General features: G+C 37.9%; 1 protein-coding gene across 1 annotated transcript; it reads right to left on the bottom strand.

Annotated features, from left to right (window-relative positions):
- Positions 1-558: 558 nt before the first annotated feature.
- Positions 559-2,192, bottom strand: LOC100663054 (olfactory receptor 7D4-like). The gene has a single exon (XM_003413407.3). It carries the CDS (start codon positions 1,779-1,781, stop codon positions 837-839), a length of 945 nt encoding a protein of 314 aa, XP_003413455.1. The 5' UTR covers positions 1,782-2,192; the 3' UTR covers positions 559-836.
- Between the last annotated feature and the right edge of the window lie 15,627 nt (positions 2,193-17,819).

Raw genomic sequence — 17,819 nt, 5'->3', positions numbered from 1 at the left:
TACATGTTTTAGGATCTTGGGGAGTATATCTTAAAACTGCAATGATGAGACATAGAGATAAAATAAAATAAGGAATGGAAGAAAGTAAAAAAAAAAATGGAAGAAAGGACAAAGGAAGGAAGAAAAGAAGCAAGGAAGGACCTCAAAGAATGACTCAACATCTTAGATTATTCTAGACAGCATATTACTATGAATCATTTGAAAAAAATCATCTATTCAAACTAGATTCCCACCCTTCAAGTTGAAAACCAAATCATTGTTAGGATTGATAGCAAAGTTAGGAGTATGAACTCAATGATAAGTTGCCAGGTTTGAATCCATTTCTATCTCAGACTCTTCCTCTGAAAAATAGGGTAAATGAGAGTATATATCAAGGAAATGTTGTCATGGTTAAATGGACTCACATGTGAAAAGCAGTAAGCACAGTCCAGAAATGGCAAGCAGTTGGTTATGACTATTGCATGATTTTAATTTTATTTTTTCCAGGGAAATACACACACACAACCAAATTAAGGCGAAAAGCATCAATATTTGAGAGGTTAACATTTGGGTAAACCATATCAGCACTTGGCATGATAAATGCTAAAAATCTAAGGTTGGCATTTTCAGGAATGGCTCTAAGAAAGCTGACCAAAGAAAATTATGGACAGCATATAGGAAAGAAGAGCCAAAAGTAATTACTGAGAAAGAAGTTGAGGAAAAATGGTACATAACAAGTAGAAAGGAAAGTCATAGGTGGTTGAGAATAGAAGAAATGATGCATGTCTTTTCAGAAAGAAAAAAGAATCAGAATATATGGCTTTAGAGACCACAAGGTCCGTTTAGCCCTGAGCAAGTTACCATGATGAACAAGAGATTGCTCTAGAGAGGAGTTTTCCCAAGGCTCCCTTCACATCCTTGTTCCTTAGGCTGTAGATGAAAGGGTTCAACATGGGCGTGACCACAGTATATATCACTGAGGCAATAGAGCTCTCCTGGGAAGAATGGGTCACAGCAGAACTCAGGTAGACACCAATGCCTGTCCCATAGAACAAAGAGACGACAGAGACATGAGACCCACAGGTGGAAAATGCCTTATACTTGGCCCCAGCAGAGGACATCCTCATTAAGGAGGAGACAATCTGAGAGTAAGAAAAGAGGATCCCTGAGAAGGGAAACACAACCAGCAGAGCAGTCAATACATACAAGAAGATGTTATCGATGAGGGTATCAGAGCAGGCCACTTTGATAATCTGAGCCAGTTCACAGAAGAAATGTGGAATTTCAGTGCCTATACAGAAGTTCAGCCTTGTTATCAGTAGGGTGTTAATCAGAGCAACCCAGAAAATGATGACCCAAGACATCAGAACCAACAAGACACAGAGCCGGGGATTCATGATGACTGTGTAGTGCAGGGGGTGACAGATGGCCACAAATCGGTCATAGGCCATAATGGTCAGGAGAAAATTGTCCAGTACTATAAAAATCATGAAGAAATACATCTGAGTGAGGCACCCCATGTAGGATATGTCTTTGCTCTGTGTCTGGATGTTCACCAGCATCTTTGGGACCGTGGTGGTGACGAAACAGATGTCAACAAAGGACAGGTTAGAGAGGAAAAAGTACATGGGGGTGTGGAGGTGGGAGTCAGAGATGATGGCCAGGATGATAAACAGATTCCCAAGTACAGTGACCAGGTACATGGACAGGAAGAGTCCGAAGAAGAGGGGCTGAAGCTCAGGGTCTTCTGAGAATCCCAGCAGAAGGAATTGTGAAACTTTCGTTTGGTTTTCTGCTTCCATGCATTTAGTGTGTAGGCTGGAGAAGGTAAAAACGATATCAGTGTCCTGCCAACTGGCAACTCAGCTAGTCAACGCCTTTACAATACCATCTGTATTTTGTTATTTAGTCCTTCCAGTGACAGTGACTCTCAGTCACACGTAGCCCTTTTCCCTTTTAAATGTGTATAATTATTCAGACACTGTAATTCAGCAGAAATCTCTCTCTTTTTAGCTTCTGTTCACTGGTTCCAATTCTCCTATTTGAATCTATGCACATAAACAGTTTTTTTTTTCTTTGATATGACCCTTCTAAGCTAATTTGAAACATGTTATGTGAACTCCAAGTATGTTCTTTTCCCTGATAACCTCCATACCTCCTTCATTCTGGTAGCTCTATGTTAGTGATTAAAGACCATCTAGATGAAAATTCATGTCTTAAATGTGACCTGGCACATTCTATTGATGTGACAGTTAACTCTTGGTGACTTTTTTGTTGTTGTTGTTTAAAAATCTGGTTATTACCATTACCTTCTTTGAGAGGTTTAGAAATGCCTTCGTGAATAGGAGGATCTCAATTAATAACACCAAATAAATAAATAAATAAAACTCATTGTCATCAAATCTATTCCAACAAGTAGTGACCCTATTGGACACAGTAGAACTGTCCCATAGTGTTTCCAAGGCTGCAATCTTTACAGAAGAAGACTGCTATGTCTTTCTCCCATGGAGCAGATGGTGGATTTGAACCACGTATCTTTAGGCTAGCAGCCAAGAGCTTAACCGCTATGCCTTCAAGACTCATTAATCTGTTCCTTTTATGATAATTCCTTTAGATATATAGTTCTCCCAAGCTACAATATAAAGCTGTGATTACAAAAACGAGTGTTTGAATCATAATGCCTGGAATAGAATTTTGGCTTTACAGACTTACCACCTATGTGGCCACGTGAAAGTTACTCAAACTCTCTTAGCAGCAGATACCTCACTTCTCCAATGAGAGGAGTAAATATTCTCTACATAATGAGATTGATGAGTGAATTAGATGAGATGATGCACATCATTTTTCCAGTGTGGAGCCTGTGATATATTGTAGGCACTTGGTAATTGTGAGCCTCTCTTTTTGTCATCACAATAAATCTGTCTTGCATTTATCAGTATTCCTGTTATACTAGGCCATCCATCAAGCACAGATGGAATTATGGTGATTACAAACACAACAGGTCCGTTACCTCTTTTGAGTGAAGATCCCTGTGGCTCCCTATTTCAGAAACTACCTGCCGGATGAATTCTCCCAAGAAGAGAAAAGGACTATGTGGACTATGTAGATAAAAAAAAATAATAATAAGAGGAGGAAATAACGACTATGTGGACTATGCAGATAGAAGGAGGAAATAAAAGCACACAAATATTAACATCAAATACAAGGCATGTGTGTGCTCTTGTGTACATGCTCTTCAGTAAGGGTTTGTTGTATTAAAATCACTGGAGTTAATTACAAAGAATACAATGGATGGAATAGATTACAAATATTAAAAGCTGCTATAGGAGTAAATCAAGCCAAAGAAAATTACACACAGATACCCTTTTAGTTCAGTAATGAAGTTTCATTCCTGAGGTTCACCCTTCAGCCAAAGATTAGACAGGCCTATGAAAAAAAAAAAAAAAATGAGACTAAATGGGCACACCAGCCCAGGGGCAAGGACTAGAAGGCAGAAAGGAACAGGAAAGCTGGTAATAGGGAACCCAAGGTCCAGAAGGGAAGAGTGTTGCCGTGTCGTGGGGTTGGCAACCAATGTCACAAAACAATAAGTGTGCTGATTGTTTAATGACAAGCTAGTTTTTCCTGTAAACTTTCATCTAAAATACTATGAAAAAAGGTAAAATTAAAAGTCAGCCTTAAGATTTGAAAATAAGTGTTTATTTTTTACATAAAAGAAAAATAGTATTGCCAATGCATAAAGAGTGGAAGTTAATTAAAAAGAGAAAAAAAAATCATTGAGGATATATAATTAAGTCTGGACAGATGAGTAGGAACGGCTTATCTGAAAGTAGGATTATCTGAGCAGAGAGAGGAAGAATAGGTAATTGTCAGTCAGAGGAAGTAAGGAAAGGACAAGCACAACAGACTGAGAGAACAGAAGGATGGTTTCCTCGTGGTACAATGAACTTGGTAATGGAAGGGGTTTGAGAGGCCAGTGAGATGGAGAACAGAGAATGAGGGCTAAGAAGGACAGAGCTCCTGAGGCCCACAAATATGGCGTCCAACACTGTTGCTTAGTGTGCCTTTTATGTGGGTAATTTTATGTTTACTTATGAGTCTGAGGTTGTGACTTTGTTTTCCCACCATTGCCTTAACCATATATAGAATGGTGTTTTAAAACCACAGCCAAAGGATAATCTACATTAGAACACTAAAATATTTGTACTAGATTCATGAATAAGCTGAGGCAATCTAATCCCACTTTAGTCATTCTCCTGAACATTTAAGATGAGAAAAGGAAATGGGTCTGAGTACTAAAACCTCAGAAAAAATTATTCTGTTTGTAAATGATACTGTGGACACTTAAGAGAATAGCAAAAAAAAAAAAAATACAACTTTTAAGTGTTATCAGTACGTTTGGTGGATATTAAAGAAATATTTAGAAACCAATAACTTTTCATCTGGAACAAAAATAGGGAATGTATAGAAAAACCCAGTCACATTAGGAACAAAATAGATAATCCCTCCTGTATAATACATGTTCATTCAGCAAGTAATGGAGAAATTACTGGATTTAGGAAATCTGACAGCCATCTACAGTTTATAAAAGAGAGTGGAGAAGTGAGGTTTGGTGAGAGAGATAAGATAAAATGTCAGAACTGGCTGAGTCTGAGGTTCTCCAGAAAATCACACATTCCAGAAATGGCCATTTCCAGCTCTCTTCTTGGAGAGAGGCTCTAGATTCCAGAAAGGCAAAGAAGAAGCTGAATGAGTGCTGAAAAAAGACTAGCTGCAATTAAAACTAAGGTCTTTCAAAGTACAGGAAGTACACCTTCCTAAACAAATATGAGAAGTCTCAGTATCCTTACCAGAGATATAAAGCCCAGTACCCACTTCTTTTCTCCTCTTTTGCCTCTTACTCCACCAGCCCTGAAGGCGACACACTAACTCTTTCTGATGGTATCACTGAAGCAGTTTTTCTCTTCTCCATGGTCTCTCTCTGGGAAGCCCAATTTGGTTTTCACCCAGGCTGGGATCAAATATTTACAGGGTGACGGGCAATGAGAATTTGTTTAAAGTTTCCAGGGTCTCATGGGTTGAATCCCAGAGCTCTTCGTTAAATAAATTGTTCTATTGTCTTTCCGCTCTCTAAATGAATTCAGCTCCCTTGAGTACAAAGAAGATAAAGTGGAAAATTTCCTGCCAGTTTTGCCTCTTCATAGGCAGCTTTGTGGGCGGGGGGAGGGGGGGTTGGAGGGGAAGAGATGGATTTATTTCCTTCAAGGAGAAATTCTTCTATCTTCAGTTTGATTTTAAAGTAACAAGCTGCCCAGCTGTCCCCTAAGGAAAGTTTAACTTCTAAAAGGAAACAAACCTAGGAACCCTCTCTCAGCATGAAATTCCACCCTGGGAAGTATTTGCCTTAAAGGATATTGCTTAGTGTGCCTCTTCTGTGGGTCATTTTATGTTTACTTATGAGTCTGAGGTTGTGACTGTTTACCCACCATTGCCTTAACCATATGTAGAATGGTGTTTTAAAACCATAGTGCACAGGATAATCTACATTAAAACTCTAAACTATTTGTACTAAATTCATGAATAAACCGAGGCAATCTAATCCCACTTTAGTCATTCTCCTGAACATTTAAGATGAGAAAAGGAAATGGGTCTGAGTATAAAAACCTCAGAAATAATTATTCTATTTGTAGATGATATTGTGGACACTAAGGAGAATGGGTCACTTGGTGTCCTCAAGGTTATGGAGGCAAAGAGGTTCTGTTTGAAGAAAAACAAACTGGTTAATAATTTTAATGCTGTTAAAGAACTAATAAAACAAGGACTGAAAAATATCCCTTGACATACACTTGGCGCATGGAAGAATTTGTTCATCTTAGAGAGGACTCCATTCATCTCTAAATAAAGGGGTAGAGACAGAAATAATTCAGGTAGGATGATTGAGTATTGAGGAAATGTAGGAGGCAGGTATAGACCTATTGTATAAGTTTGTCAGGAAGAGGAAGGCATGGGATAAAGCATAGCCTAAAGTGAATAGAGAGTGTAGGAATTTTTTTTTTTAAGACATGGGAAGATGATTAATTTCGAGGGGAATCATCATATAGAGTGTGACATTTAAATACATAAGCAGTTATGGCTACAGAATTTGCAGGATGCATTATACACTGAAGGAGGTCTGGTGGTGCGGTGGTTACGAGCTCGGCTGCTAACCAAAAGGTCAGTGATTCCAAACCACCAGCCGCTCTGCAGGAAAAGATGTGGCAGTCTGCTTCTGTAGAGATTACAGCCTTAGAAACTCTATGGGACAGTTCTACTCTGTCCTATAGGTTCCTGATGAGTTGGAATTGACTCAATGGCAATGGGTTTGGGTGTAATTTAGTATATACTGTAAATCAAAGACAATCATAACGTTCTGTATCCCCAACATGTAGAATACCTGGGTCCAGAAATCAAGAGGTGGAAGTATAAATGACCCAACATAATATCACTTCCAGTGAACCACTTGGGGAGTTGGTTCTTCAGTTTTCCTCAGCTGGCCTCTTCAGGCCTATAGGTCTTAATTCTTCAAGGGAGAATTCTTCTTCCACTTTACATTCCCACCAGAAACATCTCCACATTCTCAACACTGTTATTTTCTCTTTATTGTTATTATTATTAAAGTCAGCTTCGTAGAAGTGAAGTGGTATCTGTGGTTTGATTTGAATTTCCTTAAAGACTAATGATATTTAGCATCTTTCATCTGATTCTTGACCCTTTCTATATTTCTTTTAAAGAAATGTCTATCTACATCTTTTGCCCATTCTTTATTAGATTATTTGGATATGGTTGTCGAATTATAAGAGTTTCTTTTATTCCTTTTTATACCAACTTGATTCTTTTTAACCATCTTGTTACCTTCCACAATAGCACTCCTGAACTTATATCCTGAAACAAACTTATGGTACAGCCTGAAGTAAACTAACTATGCTAAGTTACGTAAGACTGCCTGGAATGATGTCTCATTGCCCAGGTACCTTTGACTTTGCTCATTTTTATAAGCTACATTTTCCACTTTGTTGTTGAGTTTTAAGCTAGTAAATATTAATTCTATGACATTTATTTCCCCCTTAATTTTTGCCAAAAGGCAAGGGCAAGGATGGTATTTTCTATATCTTTTAAGTCTAGTTGCTTTATAATGTTGTCAAGTTCTCTATTTTCTTACTTTTGTTTTGTCTGGATGTTCTAATCATTATTGAAAGATGTGTATTGAAGTCTCCAATTATGACTGATAAACATTCTATTTTTCCTTTCAATTCTGTCAGTGTTTGCTTTATATATTTTGGTGCTCTGTTGTTAGGTGCATATATGTTTATAATTGTTGTGTCTTCTTAATGCATACACCAAAACCCATACATTGCCATTGAGTGGATTCTGAATCATAACGACCCTATAGGACAGAGTAGAAATGCTGCCTAGAGTTTCCAAGGAGTGCCTGGTAGATTCAAACTGCTGACATTTTGGTTAGCAGCCATAGCACTTAACCACTACTCCACCAGGGTTTCCAATGAAAACATACTTTAACTATTATTTAATGTCCTTCTTTGTGTCATGTATTTTTTTTTACTTACAGTCCCTTCAGAATATTTAGAGATATTACCTTAGTTAAATTATATCATGTATGACAGATTTATCTTAGATAGAAACTGATGTAAAGACAGTTTCACAGTTAATTGCCACCCTTGTAAATCTCACCTCCTTTCCTGCTATTGCTTTCATGCGAAGTTGTTATCTGTACTCATTCTACTTGTTAAATATCTCTGTTTTGCCATAAGGCAGAGCATACCATTACAGCCAATCTAAAGGCATGCTACTCTGCTGTTAATTCCTTCAATAAATTTAGTATGTTTAAATAACACTTTGGAGTGTTGGTCCAGTGGCTTCACAAGGACATTACTTGTTGACACCATGAAGGGACCCAAAGGATTTTACCTGTGTAGCATCCAGGGCAGTAAGAAAATGAGAGCTTCTGGCACCAGCAAGGCCTCTTGAACCTAACCACTTTTTGCAGAATCCCAGAATTGTGGCACATAAACATCTTTTGGGCCTGAGTCTGCATACTTGGCATAGAGGCTCCCTGACATTTATTGAAGGGTTTGTTTTCTCTTCTCTGTTTTTTGAATGGAACATAAGTTTTTTTTTTTTTTTCAGGTACCTCAGAGTCATTGCTTAAGGACCTTAGAATCATGAGAAGCCACATTTCCAAACTCTGTGGCATTCTTTTGTTAAAGAAATTAGCTGGTTGTGAGAAGCTGAAAGCTCTGATTTTTTGTTTGAAAATCTTCCTAAACTAATTTACACTGCTTCTGGAAATATGAGGAATGCCAATTTGAAGAGCAAGATGATGTTTCCTCTGAAAACTCCTGCTCATGATTTGAATAGGTATTATGGTTCTTCTTCTTGCTCATTTTCGCCTACTTGGATGGCTTTACTAAAGGCAGTTTGGATGAATGGCCAAATTATGGAACTTTTTAACTTCCTAGATTGAATCATCTGCTCAGTGAATTAGAACAGAGAAGGGCCCGGATAAAAAAATTGCAATGGGACATTTTTTCAGACTGACAATTTGAAGCTAAAAAATACCACCAACAGAGTATAGTATCCTCTTTGCAGAATTCTGTATCTAAATTCACTAAACAGAATAAAGAATTGCAGAATTTAATTTCTGAATTGCTTATCAAAAATAAAAAATTAGAAAGCCAGAGTTCTTTTGTATTTATACCCCAGACTGCAGTTCATTCTGCCCCCAATGGCAACCTCTTCTCTATATCCTCCTCTGCTTCTTTGTCCTCCTGAGAATTCTTTGCCTGAACTCCCTTTCTTTTCAAGAAACTCTACTAAAGATTCAAAGATGGTGGATCCTATTCATGAAATTTCTAATTCATAGGATATGGTATCAAAGATCCCTAAGCTACCCAATCAAGGTCAGAAAATTTAAAGCCTGTAATTGAAATGCTTTTTAAAATTCTCCTTACAAAAGGTGGAGTGGGCACTAGAGAAAATTCAAAGAATCCTATTATTACTTTCGCTCCTTTGACTCGTATAGAACTGCATAGTATTGCCAAAAATATTCCAAATTGAGGTGAGGATGCTCATAGATTTCCTAAAGAATTCAGGATCCTTATTGTTGTTAGGTGTCGACGAGTCGGTTCTGACTCATAGTGACCCTATGCACAACAGAACGAAACACTGCCCGGTCCTGTGCCATCCTTACAATCATTGTTATGCTTGAGCTCATTGTTGCAGCCACTGTGTCAATCCACCTCGTTGAGGGTCTTCCTCTTTTCCGCTGACCCTGTACTCTGCCAAGCATGATGTCCTTCTCCAGGGACTGGTCCCTCCTGACAACATGTCCAAAGTATATAAGATGCAGTCTCGCCATCCTTACCTCTAAGGAGCATTCTGGCTGCACTTCCTCCAAGACAGATTTGTTCATTCTTTTGGCAGTCCATGGTATATTCAATATTCTTCGCCAACACCAAAATTCAAAGGCGTCAACTCTTCTTCGATCTTCCTTATTCATTGTCCAGGTTTCACATGCATCTGATGTGATTGGAAATACCATGGCTTGGGTCAGGCGCACTTTAGTCTTCAGGGTGACATCTTTGCTCTTCAACACTTTGAAGAGGTCCTTTGCAGCAGATTTGCCCAATGCAATGCATCTTTTGAGTTCTTGACTGCTGCTTCCATGGCTGTTGATTGTGGATCCAAGTAAAATGAAATCCTTGATAACTTTAACCTTTTCTCCATTTATCATGATGTTTCTCACTGGTCTGGTTGTGAGGATTTTTGTTGTCTTTATGTTTAGGTGTAATCCATACTGAAAGCTGTAGTCTTTGATCTTCATCGGTAAGCACGTCATGAGTTCTCTTCAGTTTCAGCAAGCAAAGTTGTGTCATCTGCATCTCGCAAGTTGTTAATGATTCGTCCTCCAATCCCGATGCCCTATTCTTCTTCCTATAGTCCAGTTTCTCGGATTATTTTTCAGCATTCGGATTGAATGTGTATGGTGAAAGGATGCAACCCTGACCAACATTTAACAACTTTAAGCCATGTGGTATCCCCTTGTTCTGTTCGAATGACTGTCTCTTGATTTATGTATGCCTTAAAAAAAAAATTTTTTTTATGATCTATGCAGTCAATAAAACACAGGTACACATCTCCTAGTTTTCTCTGCTTTTAGCTGGGATCCATCTGACATCACCTATCATATCCCTGGTTCATGCATCCTCTTCTGAATCCAGTTTGAATTTGTGGCAGTTCCCAGTCAATATACTACTGCTCATGCTTTTGAATGATCTTCAGCAAAATTTTACTTTGTGTGATATTAATGGTATTGTTCGATAATTTCTGCATTCAGTTGGATCACCTTTCTTGGGAATAGGCATAAATATACATCTCTTCCAGTCAGTTGGCCTGGTAGCTGTCGTCCAAATTTCTTTGCATAGATGAGCGAGCACTTCCAGCACTGCATTTGTTTGTGAAAACATCGCCATTGGTTTCTGTCAATTCCTGGAGCCTTGTTTGTTGCCAATGCCTTCAGTGCAGCTTGGACTTCTTCCTTCAGTACCATTAAGTTATTGATCATATTCTCCCTCCTGAAATGGCTGATTGTCAACCAATTCATTTTAGTATAGTGACACAATCTTTATATTTCTTCCATCTTGTTTTGATGCTTCCCCTGTTTTAATATTTTCCCAGTAGAGTCCTTCGATATTGCAACTGGAGGCTTGAAATTTTTCTTCGGTTCTTTCAGCTTGAGAAACGTCTACGGTGTTTTTCACTTTTGATTTTCTATCTCCATCTTTTGCACATGTCATTATAATACTTTACTTTGTCTTCTTGAGCCACCCTTTGAACTCTGTTCAGCTCCTTGAGTTCATCATTTCTTCTGTTTGTTTTAGCTACTCGGTGTTCAAGAGCAAGTTTCAGTTTCTTCTGGCATCCATTTAGATCTTTTCTTTCTTTCCTGTCTTTTTAATCACCTCTTGCTTTCTTCACATATGATGTCTTTTACAACATTCCACAACTCATCTGGTCTTTGGTCATTAGGGTTCAATGCATCAAATCTATTCTTGAAATAGTCTCTAAATTCAGGTGGGATATACTCAAGGTCATACTTTGACTCTTGTGGACTTGTTCCAATTTTCTTCAGCTTCAACTTGAACTTGCATATGAGCAGTTGGTGGTCTGTTCTAGAGTCTGCCCCTGGCCTTATTCTCACTGAGGATATTGAGCTTTTCTATCTTCTCTGTCCATAGATGTAGTCGATTTGATTCCTGTGTATTCCATTCAGCCAGGACCACATGTGTGGCTGCTGTTGTCGTTGAAAAAACGTATTTGCAATGAAGACTTTGTTGGTCTTGCAAAATTCTATCATTCGGTCTCTGGCATCATTTCTATCACCAAGGCCGTATTTTCCAACTACAGATCTTTCTTGTCTCCAAGTTTCACGTCCCAATCGCCAGTAATTATCAGTGCAACCAGATCACATGTTTGATTAATTTAAGACTGCAGAAGCAGGTAAAATATCTTCAATTTCTTCATCTTTGACTTCTGATGTTGGTGTGTAACTTTGACTAATACTCATATTAACTGGTCTTCCTTGCAGGCATAAGGATATTATTCTATCACCGACAATATTGTACTTCAGGAAAGATCTTGAAATGTTCCTTTTGATGATGAATGCAATATCATTCCTCTTCAGTTAGTCATTCCTGTCAGAGTAGATCATATGATCGTCCAAATCAAAATGGACCATACCAATCCATTTCAGCTCACTTATGCCTAGGATATCAATATTTATGTGTTCCATTTCATTTTTTATTTTCAATTTTCCTATTTTCATACCTTATACATTCCATGTTCTAATTATTAATAGATATTTGCAGATGTTTCTTCCATTTTGAATCGTGCCACACCAGCAAATGAAGGTCCTGAAAGCTTGACTCCATGTACGTCATTAAGGTCAGCTCTACTTTGAGGAGACAGCTCTTTCCCAGTTGTATTTTGAGTGCCTTCCATCCTGAGGGCCTCATCTTCTGGCACTATACCAGACAATGTTCTGCTGCTATTCATAAGATTTTCAGGGGCCACTTCTTTTCAGAAGTAGACCACTGGGTCCTTCTTCCTAGGCTTAGTCTGGAAGCTCAGCTGAAACCTGTGCACCATGGATGACCCTGCCGGTATTTGAACACCGATGGCACAGCTTCCAGCATCATGGCAACACACAAGCCCCCACAGTATGACAAACTGGCAGATGAGTGGGGGGAAGTTCTCCCTTAGTCCTTCTAAACTTAAGAAGTACTACTCTTGGATCTCATAAACTTATACCTTATGAAATAATTACTGGAAGGACTATGATCTTTCCCTACATTGCCTACTGATTCTAACTTAGTACAACTTGAATTAATAAAATATTATCAATCTTTAACTCAGTAGTCTAAGAAATATCTTCCATAGTTTAAAAAGGCATTTGCAAAAAAGAAATCTGACCCTCCTCCATTAATTAATATTAACCAAGGAAAAAATGTTTACCTGTATTTAATTGGTTATGCAAAGACATACAACTGTGTGGAACACGCCAAATTATGGATAACATTGTAAAAAATGGGAATTCCAGAACACTTAATTGTGCTTATGAGGAACCTGTACATAGATCAAGAGACAGTCATTCAAACAGAACAAGGGGATGCTGCGTGGTTTAAAGTCAGGAAAGTTGTGTATCAGGGTTGTATCTTTGCACCATACTTATTCAGTCTGTATGCTGAGGAAATAATCCAAGAAGCTGGACTATATGAAGAAGAATGGGACATCAGGACTGGAGGAAGACTTATTAACAACCTGTGATATGCAGATGACACAACCTTGCTTGCTGAAATTGAAGACTTGAATTGAAGCAAATACTGATGAAAATCAAAGACTACAGGCTTCAGTATGAGTTACACTTTGATATAAAGAAAACAAAAATCCTCACAGCTGGACCAATAAGGAATATCATGAGAAATGGAGAAAAGATTGAAGTTGTCAAGGATCCATAATCAACACCCATGGAAAGGGCAGTCAAGTAATCAAATGACACATTGCATTGGGCAAATCTGCTACAAAAGGCCTCTTTAAAGTGTTAAAAAGCAAAGATGTCACCTTAACAACTAAGGCCCACCTGACCCAAGCCATGGTGTTTTCTATCATCTTAGATGCATTAGAAAGCCGGACAATGAATAAGGAAAACTGAAGAATTGACACCTTGGAATTATGGTGTTGGTGAAGAATTTTGAATATACCGTGGACTGCCAAAAGAACTAACAAATCTGTCTTAGAATAAGTGCACCCAGAATGCTCCTTAAAGGCAAGGATGGTGAGACTTCGTCTCATGTATTTTGGACTTGTTATCAGGAGTGATCAGTTCTTGGAGAAGGACATGATGCTTGGTAAAGTAGAGGGTCAGTGAAAAAGAGGAAAACCTTCAGCAAGATGGACTGACACAGTGGCTGCAACAACAATGGGCTCAAGCATAAAAACAATTGTGAGGATGGCGCAGGACCGGCAGTGTTTCATTCTGTTGTACATAAGGTCACTACGAGTCAGAACTGACTGGACAGTACCTAACAACAACAAAATAAAATAAAATATTCATATTCAGAGAGCATGTTTATATGCCAATTATCTTCACAGATTTTTTCATTCTTTTGTTTTTCTGTCATCCATCTTCCATGGAGGTAAGTGCTTATGCTAATATATAGGCCATCTTTTAAAAGCCTTTTCAAATTAAATTCTAACCATTGGCTACAGTGAACATCAAATTTTGAGAACCATGTTTTTGTTAAATGCAAAAAATCACCGATCCAAAATACAGCATTAGTGTACAATGCCACCAATGATTAAACAATAATTAACTTTTAAGAAACGCTGTGTTTCCTTTTTTCATTTTATCCAGGATTAATTGTATCAACATTACACAATCTCAGGAAAATATCCAGTGTTGAATTTGCTTTTTTTTTTTTTTTTGTCTCTATCTCTAACAGATTGGTAAAACCAAAAACCAAACCAATCGCATTGCCCTCTTGTTGGTTCCAATTTATGGGAACTCCATGTGTTACAGAATAGAACTGCTTCATAGGATTCTCTTGGCTGTATTCTTTACAGAAACAGATCACCAGACTTTTCTTCTGCTGTGCCACTGGATAAGTTTGAACTACCAACTTTTAGGTTAGCAGCCAATTTCAAACTGCTTGTGCTACCCAGAGACCCTAATGGCTTTGTAAAAGCACAAACATTAGTGAATAATAGGCCCTCATCAAATACACTTAGTTAGATTTCAAGAATTTAAAAACAGGGAGATTCTAAAGTCAGCCCTTTTATGCCTACTTATGAAGCGCTTTTTCCTGATATGAAGATTGTAGTTCTAATGTCAGCTCCTTGAAGACAACTCAGTTTTCATTTCTCTTGGCAAGTCCAATATGAATGCAAAGGTAAAAATAGCAGAATAATATGACAAACACCTGGATGGTTTGCACATCTGTAAAATGTGGATATTAATTGAGCCTATTGAGATATTAGATTAAAAGATACATATAAAGTACTTAGACCAGTGGTTCTCAATCCTGATTTACCTTAAAATTGCTGTGGATCTTTTAAAATATACTGATGACCTGGATACAGCCTTTCAGTTAGCAGCCGTCACTCTCAATCACTGTACCACTAGGGCAGTGGATACAGCCTAGAACCAATCAAATTAAGCTCTCTACCTGTGAATCCCCTTGGACATCCTAAAGAACAGCCAGGGTTGAGAACCATTGCCTTAGAATATTATCAGGTACTTAGTAAATGGTCCACTAATGTTACTGTCTTTTTTATTCAGTGGTGCAATAACAGAAATACCACAAGTAGGTGGCTTTAACAAACAGAAATTTATTGTTGTTAGGTGCCACAGAGTCAGTTCTGACTCATAGCCACCCTGTGTACAACAAAAGGAAACACTGCCTGGTCCTGCACCATCCTCACAATCATTTTTATGCTTGAGTCTATTATTGCAGCCACTGAGTTGATCCATCTTGTTGAAAGTCTTCCTCTTTTTTGCTGACTCTCCACTTTATCAAGCATGACGTCCTTCTTCAGGGACTGGCCTCTCCTGATAACCTGTTCAAAATATATGAGACAAAGTCTTGCCATCTTTGCCTCTAATGAGTATTCTGGCTGGACTTCTTCCAAGGCAGATGTGTTTGTTCTTCTGACAGTCCATGGTATATTCAATATTCTTCGCCAACACTGTAATTCAAAGGCATCAATTCTTTTTTGATCTTCCTTATTCATTGCTCAGCTTTCACAAGCATATGAGGCAATTGAAAGCACCATGGCTTCCTCAGGCACACCTTACTCCTTAAAGTGACATTTTTGCTTTTAACGCCTAAAAGAGATCTTTTGCAGCAGATTTGCCCAGTGCAATGCCATGCTTTGATTTCTTGACTTTAAACCACGCAGTATCCCCTTGTTCTGTTGGAACGACTGCCTCTTAATCTATCTACAGTTTCCTTATGAGCACAATTAAGTGTTCTGAAATTCCTATTATTCACAATATTATCCATAATTTGTTATGATCCACACAGTTGAATGCCTTTGCATAATACTGGTAAGCATCTTTCTGGTCTTTTCTGCTTTCAGCCAGGATCTATCTGACAGCAATGATATCCCTCATTCCTTGTCCTCTTCAGAATCCGGCTTGAATTTCTGGCAGTTTCCTGTCGATATACTATTCCAACCAATTTTAACTGATCTTCAGCAAAATTTTACTTGAGTGTGATATTAATGATATTGTTCAATAATCTCCGCATTCTGTCAGATCACTTTCCTTTGAATGGGTACAATATGGATCTCTTCTAGTCAGTTGGCTAGTTAGCTGATTCCAAATTTCCTAGCATAAACACATGAACACTTCCAGGGCTGCAAACATTTGTTGAAATGTCTTAATTGGTATTCTGTCAATTTCTGGAACCTTGTTTTTGCCAATGCCTTGAGTGTAGCTTGGACCTCTTCCTTAAGTACCATGGGTTCTTGACCATATGCTACCTCCTTAAATAGTAGAACATCAACCCGTTCTTTTTGGTACAGTGATTGTGTGTATTCTTTCCACTTTCTTTTGATGGTTTCTGTTTCGTTTAATATTTTCTCCATAGAATTATTCAATATTGAAAGTTGAGGCTAGAGTTTTTTCTTCAGTTCTTTCAGCTTGAGAAATACTGAGCATATTCTTCCCTCTTTTGTTTCCTTATCTCCAGGTTTTTGCACATTTCAGTATAATAGTTTACTTTCTCTTCTCGAGACACTCTTTGAAATACTCTGTTCAGCTCTTTTACTTCATCATTTCTTCCCTTCACTTCAGCTACTCTGCATTGATGAGACTGTTCTTTAGGAGGCTAGAAATATGAATTCAGAGTGCCAGCTCTAGGGAAGGCTTTTTATGTCAGCTCTGGAGAAATGTCCTTATCTCTTTGAGCTTCTGCTCCTGGGCAATCTTCATCTGATGTGGGGTCTATCTTCCCCCGTAGCTCCCTTTTGATTGGTTGTTTAATCTCTTTTATATCTCTGGAGAAGGATGTCATGCTTGGTAAAATAGTGGATCATCAAAAAAGATGAAGACCCTCAACCAGATGGACTGACACAGTGGATGCAACAATGGGCTCAAGTATAAAAATGATTGTGCGAATGGTGCAGGACTGGGCAGTGTTTCATTCTGTTGTACATAGGGTCGCTATGAGTCAGAACTGACTGGACAGCACCTAACAACAACATCAACAATTCTCCTGGAAGCCTAAGATTGAAAATAAAACAAGCAGGATAGATGTTTTCCACGATGTAATTAAATGTTTACAAATACACTAATTTATTCCAAATACTATTAGGAAGCAGTCCCAATGATATGTACATTTTAGGCAACAAGTCTTTTAAGATAAATCCAGAACTCTGGAGTTGTTTTAATAAACCATTCAAAAAAAAAAAAAAAACAGAGAACAGGAGGGCACTCTCCTTATCTGTTTCCTATATAGTTATAGAAAGAAGGTAGTTACTGGAGGAGACTAGGAAAATGATATAAAATATTGCTTTATAAAATATTTATGGAAGCTTTTTGACAGGACCTGGAGCATTGCCTGACTTCTATATCATTGGGGATACCACATACTTAACACAATCTAAGACTCTTCTGACCAAATGTCTGTGTCTTTGTAGTACATGACTTTCTAAAACTGGATTGGGATGATGAATATACAACTAAATGAATTTATGTAAACCATTCAATTACAATATTGGGTTGATTTTATGGAACGTAAATGATACCTCACTGAAGTTGTTAAAAATAAATTTTCAGGAAGTTTTCCAAGGAATTATTCAAGGTGAGTTGAAAATATATTTTTTTTCCAGCAGTTGCTACTACACATGAATATGATTATGCTTACCACTCTTAATTTGAAATCTTTTTTTTATTTTCTTTTTTTATACCTCTCCAGTCTCTTTCTCAAATTGTACATAGTAGATATGAAATACACATTTAAGTGGCAAGCTATCACCAGTGACTGCTCTGACAGGGATCACAAAAGAGAGTCCCAAGCAGAGCTGGAGAAAACTGTACAACAAAATTCTAACTCACAAAAAAAGATCAGACTTACTGGTCTTATGGAGGCTGGAAAAACCCGAGAGTATGGTCACTGGACACTCTTTGAAGTCATCACTGAAGTCACTCCTGATGTTCACCCTTCAGCCAAGATAAAAAAAAAAAAAAAAAGAGAGAGGCCATAAAACAAAAGAAGGCTAAA

Source organism: Loxodonta africana, chromosome 3 (assembly GCF_030014295.1).
Source record: "Loxodonta africana isolate mLoxAfr1 chromosome 3, mLoxAfr1.hap2, whole genome shotgun sequence".
NCBI classification, from domain to species: Eukaryota; Metazoa; Chordata; class Mammalia; order Proboscidea; family Elephantidae; genus Loxodonta; species Loxodonta africana.
Note: the sequence above shows the minus strand (reverse complement) of the source record. Positions and strands in the feature narration are given on the sequence as shown.

Coding starts and splice junctions, on each gene's coding strand:
- LOC100663054 (XM_003413407.3), bottom strand. CDS start 1,781: ATGGAAGCAGAAAACCAAACGAAAGTTTCACAATTCCTTCTGCTGGGA.